Raw genomic sequence first — 20,535 nt, 5'->3', positions numbered from 1 at the left:
GTTTAGAGCCTGCCTTCAGCCCAGGGTGCAATCCTGGAGTCCCAGGATGGAGTCCCACATCGGGCTCCCTGCATGGAGCCTGCTTCTCCCTCTGCCTGTGTCTCTGCCTCTCTCTCTCTCTATGTCCATCATGAATTAAAAAAAAAAAAAAAAAAAAAAAAAAACCAGGAGGAAAAAAATACAAGAAACTATCAAGAAGAAGAACACTATATTTATTAACAGAAACTCATTTCATTCTCAGAAATGTCCCAGTTAGATGGTTAAATCAATCCACATGTAAGGCTACTTATTCTGAAGATTACTAAATTGAATCAGATATAGATCCTGGGCTCAAGGAACCTATAGCTTCTTAAGGGAGATAAGGCACACAGATACTTAAATATTCATGTCAGATGCAATTGAGCAAAATGAGGTTTTACATACGAGGTCAAATTGAGCTATGTGACTCTGGATAAGACACTTTTTCTGAACTTCAACATCTTTAACATATTGTAAGGGTTTTACTTAATCAAAATTGAACATATATTTAGTATAAGGCAACTAGTTATACCTGGTTAATTAAAACAGAGTGCTACACTACCACTTTTTCCCATTTTTCCTTTCCCAGAAGTTAATCACTTTCAACATCATTAGCTGATTCATTTGGTGTTTATGTCCAAATATCAAAGTAACAAGTCTGTATCACTATTTACTGGTTTTACTCCCAGTTTTAGGCATCACAAATTGGCTTTTCAATGAGGAAGATGGAAATTTAGTTTTCCTCCATTTTACCGTATTTACCATGCACACCAATCAGCCACACCTAGTTATCCTCGGTTGTAGATTTCTCAACTTTGGCGCTACTGATATCTCGGGCCAGATAATTTGTTATGAGGGACAGTCCTGTGTATTGCAGGATGTTTAGCAGCATCCTTGGCCCCTAACCAGTAGATGCCAATAGCACTACCCCAGCTATGATAATGAAAAATGTTTGGATGTAGTTGCCAAATGTTCATAGGGAAGAAAATGACCTCTGGGTAGGTCATTGGGTAAAACCAAGATTCAATCATTGCATTTTACAATTGTATATGCTATTCTTAGATAAACTACAAGATTTCAGTTTTTCCTTAAAGTCTTCTCACATTATTAAGACTTTCAATTGTGAGAAGGCTTGCCACTAACCACTAATGAGGTGGTGGTGGTGGGGGGAAGAGTACATTTATAAAAGTTCTGTATTATATGGAAATATTTTTCTTGTATTTGCCAACTGTTTATGAGCTAGTTTGCATCACTAAGATACACACAGTAGAATGGAAAGACTTTCTTTTGGGGATCAATTGACAAACAATATACTAATTCAAGAAAATCTGGGTAAACAGTTGCTGCTGATTTTGAGTATGTGTATTTTCTCGTTTTTACTTCCTTTGGTGTTCACTTGGAGTAAAACGTAGGTATTCTATGTACAAGGTTCATGCTCTTCAGATGATACGCATTACATTCGTCTAAAGTTCATGAGCTCACTGTCTTTTACTTAGCAAAAACTCATGGTCTAAGGAAATACAAATAAGTCATCCACTAAAAAAAAAAAAAAAAAAAAAGGCTTATAAAAAATATTGGTTTATTACCAAATCAGAAGTTCATTGTTGTTTTTGCCATATACAATTTTGAAAAGATAACAAACCTATGCTAAGTCTTTTTCCCCTAATTTTAAACTGCTCATCATTCTCTTCTGTTAGCCACATCCAACAGTTATGGGCCAACAAGCACATGAAAAAATGTTCCAAATCACTTGTCATCAGAGAAATACAAATCAAAACCACAATAAGATACCACTTTACACCAGTCAGAATGGCTAAAATTAACAAGACAGGAAACAGATGTTGGCGGAGGATGTGGAGAAAGGGGAACCTCTTACACTGTTGGTAGAAATGCAAGCTGGTGCAGCCACTCTGGAGAATAGTATGGAGGTTCCTCAAGAAGTTTAAAAGTAGAGCTACCCTATGACCCAGCAATTGCACTACTGGGTTTTTACCCCAAAGATACAGATGCTGCGAAATGAAGGGGCACCTATACCCCAATGTTCATAGCAGCCATGTCCACAATAGCCAAACTGTGGAAGGAGCCATGATGTCCTTCAACAGGTGAATGGATAAAGAAGATGTGGTTTATATACACAATGGAATATTACTCAGCCATCAGAAAGGATGAATACCTACCATTTACATCAACATGGATGGAACTACAGGATATTATGCTGAGTGAAATAAGTCAATCAGAGATGGACAATCATCTTATGGTTTCACTAATATGTGGGATATAAGAAATAGTGAAAGAGACTGTAAGAGGAGGAGGGGAAATTGAGTGGGAAAAATTAAAGAGGGAGACCAATCATGAGAGACTCCTAACTCTGGGACAAAACAAAGGTTGCAGGAAGGGGAGGAGGACAAGGGGATGGCATAGTTACGTGACAGGCATTAAAGAGAGCACATGATGAAATGAGCACTGGATGTTACACTATATGTTGGAAATTTATTTTATGTCAAAAAAATACTAAAATATAAAACAGTGAAAGAATAAAAACAAATGAGATAATGGTATATATAAAGAATATAATAAAAATAACATAAATAAGCCTTTCTTTTAAAAACTTAAAAGGTGAGGTACCTAGGTGGCTCAGTTGGTTAAATGTCTGCCTTCTGCTCAGGTCATGATCCCAGGGTCCTGGGATCAAGCCCTGCACAGGACTCTCTGTTCAGTAGGGAGTGTGTTCTCCCTTTCCCTCTGCCCCCACCCTGTGCACACATATTCTCTCTATCATGTCTGTCTCAAATAAAGAAATAAAACTTTAAAAAAATTAAAGACTTAAAAGTTAATTATAGGCACCTATTGTCTCTTCTGTTTTTTTCTTTTTATAAGATTTTTAAATTTATTTATTCATGAGACACACAGATAGAGAGGCAGAGACATCAGAGACATTGGCAGAGGGAGAAGTAGGCTCCGTGCAGGGACTCTGATGCGGGACTTGATCCCAGGACCCCGGGATCACGCCTTGAGCCAATGGCAGATGCTCAATTGCTGAGCCACCCAGGCATCCCTCTTCTACTGTTTAAAAAGCCTTGCACACCTCAGGGTTACTTCTCCCTGACACTAACCAGTTAAATCCTTATCCAGTGAAATAGGTTTTACATTTATGATCCATATTGAATAAATTTTTGTGTATGGGGAAGAAATGGGGTCAAGGTGCATTTATTTCCATATAACCAAAACTCATCCTAGCATTGCTTTTTAAAAAGATCTTACCTTTCCCATCAAAATGATTTTGGTACCAAGTGACAGAAGATAGTGGAGTAGGAGGGTCTTAGGCTCACCTTATTCCACAGACACAAGAGAACAGCTATATCTACACTAACTTAAATGACCTATAAAGACTGGCAGAATAGACCTTCCATGGCTAAACACTGAGAGAAGTCCACATCAAAAAGAGATGCACTTGGGAACCAAACACCCAGTATAACTAACCACAATCAGGAGGGACATAGCAAGCATGGAGAAGAGAGGCTCAGATCCCACACAGGGCACCCTACGCACTGGGGATCTGTCCTGGGAAGATGAGTTGCTGTAACATGTGGCTTTGAAAATCAGCAGAGCTCAACTTGAGAAGTTTTTTTTTTTTTTTAGAAGATGTATTTATTCATGAGAGACACACAGAGAGAGGCAGAGACACGGGCAGAGAGAGAAGCAGGTTCTATGCATGGAGCCCGATGCGGGACTCAATCCTGGAATCCCAGGTTCACACCCTAAGCCAAAGGCAGACGCTCAACCACTGAGCCACCCAGGTGGCCCCAGGTTTAGAAGCTTTTTTTTTTCTTTTAAGATTTTATTTATTTATGAGAGACAGAGAGAGAGAGAGAGAGAGAGAGAGGCAGAGACACAGGCAGAGGGAGAAGCAGGCTCCATGCAGGAAGCCTGATGTAGGACTGGATGCCGGGAGACATGGCAGCGCTAAATCGCTGAGGCACCCAGGCTGCCCAGAAGCTTTAAAAATCAGTAGCACTTAGTTGAACCACTATAGGATTAGGCCCCTTTCCTTGCACCCCTCCCTTTCCTCCTACAGTCAGCTGAGAAAGGGGAGGGGACTTTAGTAGTCTTTGTGATAGGGCTTACCAGCTCTGTTCCCTCCTCCCCATTGCACCTTCTTGGGGTATTTGGGGCCACCAGGTAAGGGTATGGTCCCATACCCTGATCCTGACCCCCTATATTCCTGCCATGTTATGTCTGGCTCATCTCTGCCTGAATAAAGTAATGCCTCTGCCTTAAAAAAAAAAAAAAAAAAAAAAAAAAATTAGTGGGCTCAATTCTGAGAGCTATAAAAATCAGTAGGCTTAACTCTGGGATAGCTGGAAAGTGACAGGAAATTGAGTCTTCACCCTTAAAGGGCCAGCATGCTACATAACATGACCTGAGACACAGAAGAAAAGTAGCAGTTTAAAAACCATCTGAAGTACACATGAAAATTTACTGACTTGTCTTATTAGAAGGTGTGCCAGAGGGGCAGGGATTTGCAGATTACTCTAAGAAAAGTGCTGGTGGGTACCATTCCTTCTCATCCTAGTCTAGATAACTGGTCACTTGCAAGAGTCACCACAAACACTCTCCATCTACTGTGCTAGCACTGTGTGCTTGCCCCATCCAACCAGGCAGCCTCAGCTGGAACTGGCACCACTCTAAAACGATTGCTACCTGGAAAAAGGTGGGGGGGAAATAAGCCCATACACCATGCCTGCAGTTCTTGTGCTGGGAACCTGACCTGGCTGCTTGCTGAGGGTGCAAAACCTGCTCTTTGATGTACCTATAGCTGTGACAGAAAAGCTAACAGCAGACTGCTAGGCTGACAGCCACCCTGCCCACCAAAGAGACCATGACAGCAGCCTACAGCAGTCATGACATCACGACAGGTTCTTCAACGGCACTGGGAGCAAACCCTGTGCAGCGCACCCACAGGAAACAGAGTGATTATAGGTGGCTGGGCTGAAGGCAGCCATGGCTCAGTCACAACAGGAGGGAACACACAACCCACATCCAGAGCACCTGGTTCTGGTAACCAGAAAGATCATGTGAAGGACTCTCCTACATAAGGCCACTGTTTTCAAGATCAGGAGATGTAGTTGACCTTCCTAATACATAGAAACAAATACAGAAAATTAGACAAGACAGAGAAATATAACCCAAATGAAAGAACAGGACAGAATTACAATAAAAAAACTAAATGAAATGGAGATAAACAATATGCCTGATGAAAAATTTAAAGTGATGGTCATAAAGATACTCAGTAGACTTGAGAAAAGAGTGGATGAATTCATAAGATCTTCAACAAAGAAAGAAAATACAAAAATGAACCAATCGGAGCTGAAGAATTCAGTAAATGAAATAGTATCAACAGCAGATTAAAGGAAGGAGAAGAACAGATCAGGAATCTGGAAGTGTAATGGCAATCATTCAAGATAAACAGCAAAAAGAAAAAAGAATAAAAAATGAGAATAGATTAAGGAAACTGCAACATCATTAAGCATAACATTTATAGTATAAGGATTAAAGAAAGAAACTAATTTCAAGAAACAACAGCTGAAAACATCCCTAATCTGGTGAGCAAACAGGTCTAGGAAGCAGAGAGAGAGCCCTTAACAAGATAAACCCAAGAAGGTCCACACTAAGACACATAATAACCAAATGGCAAAAAGTAATGATAAATACAGAACTTTTATAGCAGCAAAACAGTTACAAACAAGGGAAGCCCCAAAGGCAATCAGCTGATTTTTCAGCAGAAATTCTGCAGGTCAAAAGAAAGTGGCATGATACATTCAAAGATACATGATACATTCAAAGCTGAAAGAAGAAATCTATAACCAAGCCCAGCAAGATTATCACTCAGAATAGGAAAAATAGTTTCCCAAACAAAAGTTAAAGGAGTTCATCATCACTAAGCCAGCCTTACAAGAAGTGTTAAACGGAATTTTCTCTTATTTTAAAGATTTGAGAGAGCGAGCGAGCACCTGTGGGGGCGTTGAGGGAGGCAGGGGAGAAGACAGGGAGAGAATCAGAGAGGGGAAGCAGACTCCTGGTGGAGCACAGAGCCCAACATTGGGCTCAATCCCAGGACCCTGAGATCATGACCTGAGCTGAAGGCAGATGCTTAACCGACTGAGCCACCCAGGCACCCTATAAGAAATGTTAAAGGGAATTCTTTAACTGAAAAGGCCATCAATCGAAGAAACTTTTTTTTTTTTAAGATTTAATTTATTTATTCATGAGACACAAAGAGAGACAGAGGCAGAGACAAAGGCAGAGGGAGAAACAGTTTCCATGCAGGGAGCCCTGGGCCAAAGGCAAGCACTAAATCGCTGAGCCACCCAGGCGTCCCTCGAAGAAAATTATGAAAAGAAGAAATTTCACAAGTAAAAGCAAATACATAGTAAAGGTAGTGGATTAATCACTTATGAAGCCAGTATGGAGATTAAAACAAAAAAAGTAGTAAAATCTATTAAATCTACAAAAATTAGTCTAGGAATAGACAAAAGGACGTAATTAAAATGACATCATATACATAAAATGTGGAAAGTGTACTAAAGATGTAGGGTCTTCAGAATATGTTCAAAATAAAGCGACCATCAACTTAACAGAGACTGCTATACACATAAGATGCTATATATGAACCCAATGGTAACCACAAATAAAAAACCTGTCATAGGGATCCCTGGGTGGCGCAGCGGTTTGGCGTCTGCCTTTGGCCTAGGGCGCGATCCTGGAGACCCAGGATCAAATCCCACATCGGGCTCCCGGTGCATGGAGCCTGCTTCTCCCTATGCCTGTGTCTCTGCCTCTCTCTCTCTCTCTCTCTCTGTGACTATCATAAATAAATAAAAATTAAAAAAAAAAAAAAAAAAAAAAAAAAAAAAAAAAAAAAACCTGTCATACACAAAATCATAGAGAAAGGAATCCAAGCATAACATTAAAGAAATCCATCAAACCGCAAGAGAGGGACATAACAATTGTAAATATCTATGTACAAAATACAGAAACATCTAAATACATAAAGCAAACATTAACAGATATAAAGGAAAAATTGGTAGTAATAGAGAGGACATTAACACCTCACTTGCATCAATGGATAAATCATCTAGACTGCATATCTACAAGAAAACTGTGGCTTTGAATGACATATTAGACCAGATGGACTAAACAGGTATATATAGAATATTCCATCCCAAACCAGCAAAATTCACATTCTTTTCAAGTGCACGTGGGAACACGACAGATCACGTGTTAGGCCACAAAGTAAGTCTCAATAAATTTAAGACTGAAATCATATCAAGTATCTCTGATAACAACAGTATGAAACTACAAATCAATTATAAGAAAAAAAATGGGAAAAAACAAACAGAGGCTAAAAAACAGGCTAACTAAACAATGAATGGGTCAATGAAGAAATGAGAGAAAATAAAAAATACATGGAGACAAATGAAAATGAAATAGTCCAAAATCTTTGGGACTCAGCAAAAAGCCATTCTAAGAGGGAAGTTTATAGTACTTGAAAAAGCAAAACAAATCTCAAATCTAACCTAGCAAATCTAATCTAATCTAGCAAAAAGTCCAAAGCTAGTAGAAAGAGAATAACAGAGTAAAAATAAATTTAAATAGATTTTAAAAAATAGAAAAGACCATTTGAAAAGATAAAACAGAATAACTGATAAAGCATTAGCCACTCATCAAGAAAAAAAGAATACTCAAAATCAGAAATGTAGAAGAAATAATGACATTTCAGAAACATGAGAGATTATATTAAAGAGTATTATGAAAAATTATATGCCAAAACCTGGACAACCTAGAAGAAACGGGTAAATTCTTAGAAACATATAATCTTACTGGAAGAAATAGAAAAAAAATTTTTTTTAAACCCAGGAGCACAAGTTTTTTTTTTTTTTTTTTTTTTAAGTTTATTTATTTATTCATGAAAGACAGAGAGAGAGAGAGAAACAGAGACATAGGCAGAGGGAGAAGCAGGCTCCATGAAGGGAGCCTGATGTGGGACTCAATCCTGGATCCCGGGATCAGGCCGAGCCAAAGGCAGACGCTCAACTGCTGAGCCACAACAGGCGTCCCAGAAATAGAAAATCTGAATAAATGAATTACTAGTAATTAAATTGAATCAGTAATAAAAAAATTCTCAACAATCTAAAGTCAGGACTGGCTTCACAGGTGAATTCTACCAAACATTTAAGAAAAGTTAATACCTATTCTTCTCAAACTACTCTAAAAAATTGAATAGGAAGGAAAACTGGCTTAGAATAATCAATTGATTTCAATACTCACTTGAGATGGGACAGCTCAATGATAGCTTGACAAAAAAGATTCTAAGATAAATCTCGTTAATGTAAGCTGACAGGGAGAAGCCACTATATACTTGATCATTTAAAATGCATTGAAAAGAATTACCTGTTTATATTCATTAACACAACCTTGGCAGCAAAATCTTGTCTGCTGACCTTCAACGATCAGGACATTGTTTCCAGCACTTTTACTGGGCAAGTACTCTCCACATTGTTCACAGCAATTCATTATTAAACCATTGGCCAGCCTGTACTTATTGAAGCACTGGTTACTGCACAGTTTATGTATTACATTATTAACGCTGACTTCATGGCGAATCTAAAAGAAAAGCCAGAATTTATTACATAAATGAGTCAGATTAGCACAGTTAACAATAAGATACCTGTTTCTTAAAAAACAAAACAAATCAACTTCTAGTAATTTCTCAATGGAAGAAATATTCAGGGAAAAGACTATAAAAAGCACATTTTGTTATTCTTTCATTTTTTATCACCGATTCCTTTGTAAAATCATCTTTTGATTTTATAAAAGAGAAAAAGTAAGATTCATAGAAAAAACTATAAAAACAGTATTTACTTCCCCAGAGACACTTAAGAACTAGAAGAAATGAACTGTTTTAGAAGACTTTGATATGGGGATGCCTGGATGGCTCAGTGGTTGAGCATATGCCTTTGGCTTGGGGCCTGATCCCGGGATTCCAGGACTGGGTCCCACATCAGGCTTCCTACATGGAGCCTGCTTCTTCCTCTACATGTGTCTCTGCCTCTCTCTGTCTTTCATGAGTAAATAAATAAAATCTTAAAAAAAAAAAAAGACTTTGATATCTGCTTAAAAGAAATAGATTGGGAATTTCTGGATTATAAACATCATTGCCCTAGAAAATTCATGAGAGGGACTAAAAGAATCAATACTATCGTACTCAGGATGGTGTCTCTATATACATAATTAAGGTAGTTCTTGCTTTCCTCAGTTCTGTGGTAATGGAGATTAAATTGTATCAATTTGCAAGGCTCTGGGAAACACCAAATTCAGTTACCAAAGACTGTGTTATGTGAAGACTGTGTGTATGAATGTTTTGTCTTTCAGCAACTGGAAAGGTGGTAATACCACCTAAGAAATGTGAAGTTACCAACATACACTCCACTTGTTCTACATATTCTTGTACAAGGATTGGTTGTATTCTTCATGTCCTGAACCTACACTTTTATTTAGAGTGGCTAATAAGAACAAAATTCAGGGATCCCTGGGTGGTGCAGCGGTTTGGCGCCTGCCTTTGGCTCAGGGCGCGATCCTGGAGACCCGGGATCGAATCCCACGTCGGGCTCCCGGTGCATGGAGCCTGCTTCTCCCTCTGCCTATGTCTCTGCCTCTCTCTCTCTCTGTGACTATCATAAATAAATAAAAAACTTAAAAAAAAAAAAAAAAAGAACAAAATTCACCACAGAGCTATTGTTTTGTTTAGGAGTATATCCAATTCCATGGAAATTGCCATGTACTTTCCATAACATGCAAATGGGAAATTTATTCCTAAGAGGGTTAGTTCTATCATATCCTTATTCTTCTCTTTAACTTTATCGTGTAGATCCAGGACAGGTGTATCATGTAGATGGCAGAGCATATAATAACACTTCAGCTAGAATTATCCCTGTTCATCTAGATAATAACTGAAATAAGATAAAAATTCACACCTCTGTTAGTTTACTACAGATTATGCATCTTGATTTATTAACTTTTTTTCTAAGATTCTGGTTGTCTTCATAGGGAGACAAAGACGTACTACTACAAAATTCTTGGGAGGATTCTCTTGACTCAACTTGAACAGCAGAAGCCTTTTTTGTAGGTACATCTCTGAAACAAGGGACACACACAAGAATGTTGCATTTTAATAAAAGTCAAATATATGAACAATAAACAGTATTTTTCACTTTTTCTAATTTAATCCTAGGAATCAACTATAATTTTTGGATCTAACAAAACCCACTTTTTGGTTTCATTGTCAAGAGCTCCTTCCTTACTAATATGGCAAGAGATGATTTGGAGGTAAAAACATTTTGTAGCATAAGACCCCTGTCACAGGTTATTATGACTTTTTGAAGCATTCAAAAATGTGGCAGCAATTTTATAGAACTAAGGTAAAAGTTGGGGAGGGATGAAGCAAGCGGCAGGGAGAGGATTAATTAATTCCTATACCTGCACTCCATTTTCCTGCGAAGAATAAGGACAGTACAAATGAACCCATAGCTGATACATCCATAGGAAAACTCAAGCTCAAAAACCTTCAAGATACCTCTGCAATAATTGCATCCATTAATTTATGCAGCTCTCCAATTACATTCAACACACATCTATACTGCTAGTATTCAACTACATGAAGTCATGTTAAAAAGTACAGCTTACTTTTTACTTATTATGTTGCGTTTCTTTGAAGTGCGCTTATGAGAGAAGGAAGAAAGGCAGGTGGTAGAACAAAAGAGGTGAACTGATCCTTTTCGTTGATAAGCTGTCTGTCCTTTCTGTAAAGGCTTTTTGCAATGTGCACAAGTAATTTTAGCTGGTTTTGTAAGTTGCTGTTGGACTGAAGACTGGAAAATCTGTTTAGGAAGGGAGGCCACTGGTGATAAAAAATCTACACCTGGCTGTTTCTGATTACGGGGAAATGATGCTGACTGGGAGATCCAAGAATCTTAAAAATAAAACACACAGAAGAAAAGTCATGGAATAATTCAAAATTCACATCCAAGAAATATTTTAAATTTTCATTTTGCTTAACTTTAAGAGGATGAGGCAGCCCTGTAATCAAGTGGTTAAGACAGGCAGCCCTGTTGCACAATCCCAGAGGAATTCTCCACTTTGTATTCTTTTTTTCTTTTTTGGAGAATCTTAAGCAGGCTCTAGGCCCACTGTGGAGCCTGACAGGCAGGCTCAATCTCACAACCCTGAGATTATAACCTGAGCTGAAATCAAGACTTGGATGCTTAACTGACTAAGCCACCCAGGTGCCCCTCCACTTTGCATTCAGTGAATGACACTACTGTGCCAAAAATATAAATAGTGGCCCTTGAATCAGGCAATGTGGTAATCATCATCACTTAAGTCAGAGACCCCAGGTTCAAAAATGCATCTTCTATGCTTACTTTAAGATCATGAAAAAATATATTAAATTGTGTTTTGTTGGTTTTCTCAGCTACAAACTGGTAACGATACCTAACTCATTAGATTGTTACAAAGACTAAATGAGATAATGCATATAGTAAAGCACTATGTTTGGTACATAGGGCACTTGCAAAAAAATATTAACCACTTTTTCTTCTTGAAGAGAAAAGTATTAAAACATAAAATAAAGCAGCTCTGCAAATCAGAGATAACTATATCAGAACTCTGGGATCATGATCTGAGCTGAAGGCAGACACTTAATGAACTGAGCCACCCAGGTACTCCCTGCTCCAAATTCTTTTTAAGGCAACTCATTCTACAATTCCTTCCCAGTCTTCTAAATATTATTCCATAATCATTAATATAGGTGATGGGTTACTCTGGAAAGACTCAGCCTTCCTAACTTCACATAGGGACTCCTCCATCATATATTATTGTTAGCTTCAAAATGGTAAAATATGATGTATAGGTAAAACAATGTTTCTCAAACTTTAACATGCAAGAGATCACATGGGAATCTTGTTTAAACAGAGAATCTATTGGTGCCTGGCTGGCTCAGGTGGTAGAGCATGTGACTCTTGATCTCTGGCTTTTGAATTCAAGCCCCAGGATGGTTACAGAGAATACTTAAAAATAAAATCATATATATTTATATATATTTTTTCATTCATTCAAAATCAATAGGTCTAGGGGCACCTGGGTGGCTCAGTGGTTGAGCGTCTGCCTTTAGCTCAGGGCGTGATCCCCGGGTTCTGGGACTGAGTCCCGCATCGGGCTCCCTGCATTGAGCCTGCTTCTCTCTCTGCCTGTCTCTGCCTCTCTCCCTGTCTCTCATGAGTAAATAAATTCTTTAAAAAACAAAAACAAACAACAACAACAACAAAATCAATAGGTCTAGACAGGGGCCTGAGGTTCTATACCTCTAACTCTTACATGATAGTAAAGCCTTGAAGCCCCAGAGTACTGAATTATTCTATCATTGTCTTCAAAAACAACTCTTGTCGAGGCACCTGGGTGGTTCAGTTAACTGAGCATTCAACTCTTGATTTCGGCTCAGGTCATCTCATGGGTGGTAGGATCCAGCTCCATGTCAGCGGGGTTATCTTCTTGAAGGTTCTCTCCCTCTACCCCTCCCCCATCTAGGCAAACTCTAAAATACATACATAAATCTTTTAAAAAATTGCTTTTGTCATTAGCAAGACTATGACATTAGCAAGACTATGTCTATGGCCTGTCACAATCCCAAAGGCCTCTCACAGTACTAATATTAACAACTATATTTTCATTCCTAAATTCCCATCTACTGCTTTTAATTTTCTTTGTCTGATTTCAAGATATCTTTATCTTACAAGCTAAAATAAAACAGAACAAATAATAAAAGCAATTCTTCCATTCCACAGGATGACATGCTGGCAAATGTGGAATATATTACAATAAAGTTTTTTATCACCCGGTACTCAAAAGTTTCATTACACTAAATTTTCCTACTTTTGAACCATTCCAAGGAAAACAAAAATTATGTATTCAATTGAACAAACATAGGTTGTATTCTGGGATCAAATGTCACTGCATATCATCTAGATACCAAATTAGATTTAATAAATAACAGAAACAAAAGATAGCAACAATTACAAGATTTGTCATTACCATTAATATGGGAGAAATAAAAATCCTGAACAAAAAATACTGGGCTTTTACATTTTGTAGACTTACCCATAAAGGTGGCATATTTATATATAATTATGGAATGTGAGACATCAACTATATGCTTAGGACAGTAATTAGATTCTAAAATTTCTTTCTTTTTAAAGACTGAATTTATTTATTAGACAGACAGAGAGAATGAGCAGGGGTAGGCAGAGGGAGAAACAGACCCCCAGCTAAGCAGGGAGCCCAACCCAAGGCTCAACCCCAGGACCTTGGGATCTTACCTGAGCCAAAGGCAGTCGCTTAACCAACTGAGCCACCCAGGTGCCTCAACAAGAGTCGAGAAAAGAAAATTTTTTTTTAAAACAGATTTTTTTGGATCCCTGGGTGGCGCAGCGGTTTAGCGCCTGCCTTTGGCCCAGGGCGCGATCCTGGAGACCTGGGATCGAATCCCACATCGGGCTCCCGGTGCATGGAGCCTGCTTCTCCCTCTGCCTGTGTCTCTGCCTCTCTCTCTCTCTCTGTGACTATCATAAATTAAAAAAAAAAAAAAAATTTAAAACAGATTTTTTTAAGTAATCTCTATACCCAACATATGGCTCAAACTCAGACCGTGAGATAAAGAGTCACATATGCTCTCCCAACTAAGGCAGCCAGGTGCCTCAAGATTCTGAAATTTTTCACTCTAGCTTTGGTACATACATAAATAAAACAAATGTTTCCTTTGTTAACAGCACAACTGTTTAACTTCTCCAAATTTCAAACTTATTTTATCAAATTTTTATTTCATTTTATTTTTAGTAATTGTGTCTTTAGGTTAAACTTTTTTTTTAAAAGAAACCTAGCTTTATTTTTTATTTTATTTAAAGATTTTATTTATTTATTCACAGAGAAAGAGGCAGACACAGGCAGAGAAAGAAGTAGGCTCCATGCAGGGAGCCCGATGTGGGACTCAATCCTGGGACTCCAGGATCATGCCAGGGGCCAAGGGCAGGCACTCAACCCCTGAGCCATCCACGTGTCCCTAACTTAACCTTTTAATCAAATTCTTCCATGTCCTATCCCAAGAATGTTTTAAGAGAAGGTACCTAGTAGATTATATAGTTCAAATCCTTGATTATTTGCAAAGAAAATTAACACCTAGAAGTTACATGATTAAATACTAGGTACACTACTGACTTTTAGGTGTTCTTCATTTGTTCTTACAACTGAACTCTTCTACCTAAAAAATATTTTAGTATTTCTTTACTGTTGGTCTGCTAGTGAAAACTTCCTTTGGTGTCTCAGTGGGGGTATGTTTTTGGTCGTTAAAGAATAACGTGTATACATAAAATTAATAAATCTTAAGTATGGAGCTCAATTAAATTTTTAAAAAGTTTTTTTCTTTGTTTTGCTTTTTTCAGAGTGGGAGAGACCTCAAGACAGATGGTGAGAGAGGGAGAGACTCTTAAGCAGGCTCCATGCCCAGTGCAGAGTTTGACCAGGGCTCGATCTCACAATACTGAGATCATGACCTGAGCCGATATCAACATATATACTTGCATGACTACCACCCACATAAACAAAAAGTCCAATTTCTCAGAAGCCTTGTCTTTTCTCACTTGACAATTTCTTTCCTTTCCATAAGCCATTCCTATTCTGACTTCAAAGATTAGTTTTCTTGGGCTCCTGGGTGGCTCAGTCAGTTAAGTATGTCTGTCTTCAGCTCAGGTCATGATCCCAGGAGCCTAAGATCCAGTCCTGCATTGGGCTCCCTGCTCAATGGGGAGTCTACTTCTCCTTTACCCCTCCCCGCTGCTTGTGATCTCTAATAAATAAAATCTTTAAAAAAAATTAGTTTCCTTTTATTTTGAAATTCACATACATAAATTCATACAGTACATACATACTCTTCTGTGGCTGATCCCCTAACTCAACATCTTGTCTATAAGGGGCACTCAGTAGTATTCCATTGTGTAGCGAGAACTATTTATCTATCCAACTGTTGATGGACATATGGATTGTTACAAATTTTTTTTTTTAAAGAACAGTCTTACTTTAATCAAGTTCCAGCAAGAGGGCACACTGATTTGGAAAGCATTTGTCTCAGCAGAAAAAGCAAGGGTGTGTATAAAAGAATGTTTCTAGAAAATACCAAAGGCACCAAACCTTAACTTTGCCTTCCATTTCCCCTCGATGCCACTGCATTCCCTGGGTGGGGAGGCTACTTCGTCCAGCTGACTTTGGGAATGTCATAGTGCTCGCTAAGGGTGTCCAAGTGTCTCTTGAAGTCCTCCACTCTCTGCTTGTGGGTTTTGGATGTTTTCTTTAGGATCCTTTCCACTTGCCACTTCTCCTGCATCTTCTCGAAGGCTGCCTGGGCTGGGGTTTGCTTGTCCAAGCCACGCTGCTTCCCCTCCTTGTTCTTTTTGCTCGCTCCCATCGCTTCTGAGAGTTTCGCCTTGTCTTTGTCCTTTTTCTTTTTCCACTTGGTCACACCAAACACTGCAAAGCCTTTTACTTTCAGGGGCCCCTTCTGACGCTGCTTGTAGGCCACCATGATGCCGCTTGCTTTTCTCCATTTTTTTTTTTTAAGATTTGATTTATTTATTCATGAGAGGCAGAGAGAGAGAAAGAGGCAGAGAAACAGGCAGAGGGAGAAGTAGAATCCATGCAGGGAACCCGATGTAGGACTCGATCCCAGGTCTTCAGGATCACACCCTGGGCTGAAGGCGGCGCTAAACCACTAAGCCATCTGTGCTGCCCGGATTGTTACAAATTTTGACTATGATTTCTATACATGTCTTTTAGTGGTTCCTTAAGGTATTCGTTCTGCATGGGGTAAGTGTTCTTGAATTTGTAGGTTAGTATTTTTTGTCCATTTTAGAAAATTCTCAGTTGTACCTCTTCTGTCTCACTTCTTTCCTCCTCTTTCTGGGACATTAAATACATGTCCTTTTCATCAAGTGTCATAGATATCTTTCTGGTTTTCCACCCTTGTGACTGATTTTCTCATATATCTTACAGTTCACCTACACTTTTCAGCTATGCTCAATCTGCAGTTAAACTGTATAGTTCCTTAAATCTGCATCTGATAATCCTATTGTCTGTTTTCTTCTTGATTTGCTGTCATATGGCCTTGTCTCACATTCCTGATTGCTGTTTACATGAAAAACTAAAAAAATTTGAGGCTCTGGATTATGTTAGCATCCCAAGCCAGAGGTTGGAAGAGTTGTGTTTTTGTTGGTTTTTTGTTTTTGTTTTTACCAGTATCCCTCCTTTCTGGGCCCCTGTGAATTTGTTGAAAGTTCTTACAGCCTTTCTCTGCATTTTTTTCGTAGAACTGAACACACACCCGTAAGAGAAAACCAGCCTCAAGTAACAGATTACTTTTCTGAGGTTCCGTCTCTTAATCTTAGGACCTTCATTTTCCCACTACATTTATACTTCTGTGATGCTTTCAATGCATATTTTATATATTTTGCCCCTCCTCCCCAAATACTCTCTACAAGAGGCATTGGAATTACCTAGTCTTTTATTATCAGGAAAAAAGTCTTAGAATCGTAATAATAGCCAGAAATGTTTATAATGCAGTAAAAAGGAAAAAAAAAAAAACAGATGCAAGAGCAATTTCTACATACAGGTATTTTCTGTGATGAATTTTTTGCTGTTTATATAAAAGATACATGATGAGTAGAAAGAACTTCTACTGAAAGTCAACACTAAAAGTTAATAAAAGGATTAAATGACTCAAAGGCCCATTCTAATAGGTATCATCCCATTTTTTCAGGATGAAATGCAAAGTTTTATGTGTATTTTATACAGACCCATAATTCTAGATGATGAAATTTGAACCTCTAAGCCCTAGATTTATTTGTAACTAAACTCCAGAAATCTTCATCTTGTTCTTTTTTCTCTTTTTTCTGTTTTGGAAATCCTTTTATATATAGAAATAGAAAGCACCAAAAAACTAATGTAAGACACTGACTCTAAGTAACAAAAATTACAATAATAATTAGTCACACCTTCTTCTAGAAGTCTAGTAGAATTTTTTTTTTTTTTGAAGTCTAGTAGAATTTAGTTAGTTTTACTAATACTAACAGCAAGCAAAAGCAAAACCTAGGGCAAATACTAAAATGAGAAAAATTGGGGCACCTGGGTAGCTCAGTGGTTGAGCATCTGCCTTTGGCTCAGGACATCATCCCAGGGTCCTGGGATCAAATTCTACACCAAGCTTTCTGTAGGAAAGCTTGTTTGTCCCTCTGCCTAGGTCTTTGCCTCTCTGTGTCTCTCTCATGAATGAATAAATAAAATCTTTAAAAAGTAAATGAAATTAGACAACTTTTATTATGCTATATTCAAGTTAAAGACAGAAAAAACAGCAACGACAAAAAGATTGTCCTTTTGACACTTGATTGAACATTTAAGCATCAAACATATCTTCAGCATCACTTTTCACCTAATTTGGTAAATAATCTTTTTTTTTTTTTTAAAGATTTTATTTATTCATTCACAGAAATGCAGAGAGAGAGAGAGAGAGAGAGAGGCAGGCAGAGACACAGGCAGAGGGAGAAGCAGGCTAAATGCAGAGAGCCCGACGTGGGGACTCGATCCAGGGTCTCCAGATCACGCCCTGGGCTGCAGGCGGTGCTAAACCACTGCGCCACCGGGGCTGCCCAATCTTTTTGAAGTTCCACACTAAGTGTTATTATTTAAAGGATATAGTTTGGGACACCTGGGTGGCTCAGCAGTTGAGTGCCTGCCTTCGGCCCAGGGCGAGATCCTGGAGTCCTGGGATCAAGTCCCACATCGGGCTCGCTGCATGGAGCCTGCTTCTCCCTCTGCCTGTCTCTGTCTTTCTCTCTCTGTGGGTCTCCCTTGAATAAATAAATAAAATCTTAAAAAAAAAGGGGGGGGGATATAGTTCTGTAACTTTTGTTCCCCAAAATAGAATTTTAGAGAATTCAGGAATGTTATACATTCATGCATACTTCCTAAATAACAGAAATTTGTGGGATGCCTGAGTGGCTCAGCAGTTGAGCATCTGCCTTTTGCTCAGGGCGTGATCCCAGAGTTCTAAGATCGAGTCCCACATCAGGCTCCCTACATGGAGCCTGCTTCTCCCTCTGCCAATGTCTCTGCCTCTTTCTCTCTCTCGATCATGAATAAATAAATAAAAATCTTAAAAAAAAAATCTATTGCCATGTATCAAACCAAAATAGTTTAATTTTTTGTTCAGATTTTATTTATTCAGGAGAGACACAGTGTCTTTTCTTTGTAATGTTTTAAAATCACTGATATTTCACATTATGAGAAAACATAGAAATGTAAAATACACTTATGAATTAATGATATAAAAAAGTTGACAAGGCAAGAATTGAAACTACTTCCAAATAACATTTGCAAATCTCAATTATGTCCACAACTTGAATGGAACAATCGTATAGAATCTAACCACAGTATGCTTTCTTATAGGATCAATCTATGCTCTTTTATTTTTTTTATTTTTAAAGATTTTTTTATTTATCCATGAGAGAATAAACTTACTTTCTTTACCACATAAATGTTTCCATATTGTAAGTTCAGAGGTAGGAGTATTATTTATTTGGTTAAATAACCATTTTTTGGTCAGGGCAATTTTGTATTAACCATCAAAAGTTTTAAAATTATGTTGACACTAGGGGTGCCTGCTTGGCTCAGTCGGTTGGGTGTCCCACTCTTGGTTTTGGCTCAGGTCATGATCTTGGGGTCATGGAATCAAGTCCCAAGTTAGGCTCCACCCTCAGCACAGATTCTGCTTGGGATTCTCTCCCTTTCCTTCTCATTCTCTCCATGCTTGCATGTGTACACAAGACTTCTAAAATAAATACATAAAATCTTAAAAAAAAAATCTTGACACTTTGACTTAGCAATTCTACCTACCAAAACTTTTCTCAAGAAAATAAGTGAAGTGTGCCACCTTAGAGATATTCATGAAAACCTCTTTTCAATTGTAAAGACCAGAAAAACTTCAAATAACAATTAAATGCTTAAATAAACATAAAAAAGAATTATATTTGACAAGAGCTAATAATGATGAAATGTCAATAGCTTCCCTCCCTCCACCCCAGGTCAAGAACAAAGCAAGACTTTATACTCTTGCTATTTCTATTCAACAACTTATCAGAGAAAGAAATAAAAGGGGATCTGTGAGGCCAAACTATTTCCATGACAATACTAAGATTATTTGCATTTTTCACTGTGTTGGCATTTACAGTAATGGTATAAAAGCAGTGGTAAGTAAAACTGCTGGCAGTGGAATGGAATTCTATTTTTTCACTATCATACAGAAAAGAAAAAGTGTCACCTCCATTTATGGTTGTTATACCACCACCAATTAGTCAATGTAATTCTGACACTACCCTGGAATTAGCATCAGACTCCACAGGTTTTTTTGCTTTGTTTTTAAGATTTTATTTATTTATTCATGAGACATGGCAGGAGAGAGGGAGTGAAAGAGAGAGAGAGAGAGGGGCAGAGACATAGGCAGAGGGAGAAGCAGGCTCCATGCAGGAAGCCTGATGTGGGAATTGATCCTGGGACTCTAGGATCACGCCCTGGGCCGAAGGCAGGAGCTAAACCCCTGAGCCACCTAGGGATCCCGACTCCACAGGTTTAAAAGGCATAATCCCCAGCAAGACTGACAGGAACTTCAGATGCCACCCATACTTCTGGCCAACTAGCTATAAATCCGGAGATTCCTAAAACCGCCTCAGATTTCATAATTTGCTAGAATGACTCACAGAATTTAGGAGAGCTCTATATTTAGAATCACAGTGTTAATATAAAAGATTCAAATCAGGACCAACCAAATGAAAGGACAAAGAAGGGTAAGGTATAGAAGGCTCCAAATGCAGAGTTGCAGGTAGTGTTCCCTACCTGGCATGTTGAGGAGTTCAACAACTAGGAGACTGCATTGAGCTTCGGTATCTAGTTTTTATTGGCAATTCATTGCATGTGACTGAACTCAACCTATAGCCTCCCTCTTCTCCCTTGAGATGGAGCTAGCTAAAACCTCCAACACTCTAAATTACATGGTTGGTCTTTCTGGGGACCCTCCCTCAGACTCAGTCATCTCATCTAGATCTTAACCCAAATTCAAGTGTGATCCAAAGGGCTCATAAATAAAAAACACTATCCCAAATACTTGGAAGTTCCAAGGATTTAGTCTTTCTCCTAAGAACTAAAGATAAAGGCCAGTGGAATTATTTATTATAAAATAGATGTCCATGATTAAACAGTAATAAATAGCATTAATTTTACTAAATTTAAGCTTTTTTTTTAAGATTTTATTTATATATTCATGAGAGACACAGACAGAGAGAGGCAGAGACATAGGCAGAGAGAGAAGCA

The 20,535-nt window shown here is 38.3% G+C and overlaps 2 protein-coding genes across 31 annotated transcripts in view; both read right to left on the bottom strand.

Annotated features, from left to right (window-relative positions):
• ZMYM5 (zinc finger MYM-type containing 5) overlaps positions 1-20,535 on the bottom strand; it is a 77,008-nt gene that overhangs the window by 39,361 nt on the left and 17,112 nt on the right. For 23 of the 30 annotated variants that reach the window (XR_007405818.1, XM_025462783.3, XM_049101082.1 and 20 more), the window contains 3 exons: positions 10,762-11,047; positions 10,053-10,212; positions 8,470-8,682 (listed from right to left, as the gene is read on the bottom strand). The exons of 1 other annotated variant lie outside the window; for it this stretch is intronic. Coding sequence is in view for 28 of the 29 variants with exons in the window: in XM_025462783.3 (XP_025318568.1) it covers positions 8,470-8,682; positions 10,053-10,212; positions 10,762-11,047 (659 nt within the window). In the remaining variant the exon portion in view is untranslated. Of the gene's footprint in view, positions 1-8,469; positions 8,683-10,052; positions 10,213-10,761; positions 11,048-18,735; positions 19,001-20,535 lie in introns of those variants that run through there. 6 more of the 30 variants (XM_035716073.2, XM_049101085.1, XM_049101087.1 and 3 more) reach the window with 5 other exon arrangements.
• On the bottom strand, positions 13,096-17,844 carry LOC112669572 (protein FAM32A-like). Its single transcript, XM_035716098.2, has one exon. The coding sequence runs from the start codon at positions 15,701-15,703 to the stop codon at positions 15,368-15,370; it is 336 nt and encodes a 111-aa protein (XP_035571991.1). The 5' UTR covers positions 15,704-17,844; the 3' UTR covers positions 13,096-15,367.

Source organism: Canis lupus, chromosome 25 (genome assembly GCF_003254725.2).
Source record: "Canis lupus dingo isolate Sandy chromosome 25, ASM325472v2, whole genome shotgun sequence".
In the NCBI taxonomy this organism is placed as follows: domain Eukaryota; kingdom Metazoa; phylum Chordata; class Mammalia; order Carnivora; family Canidae; genus Canis; species Canis lupus.
The sequence above is the reverse complement of the archived record's forward strand: the minus strand, read 5'-3'. Positions and strand labels throughout refer to the sequence as shown.

Coding starts and splice junctions, on each gene's coding strand:
- LOC112669572 (XM_035716098.2), bottom strand. CDS start 15,703: ATGGTGGCCTACAAGCAGCGTCAGAAGGGGCCCCTGAAAGTAAAAGGC.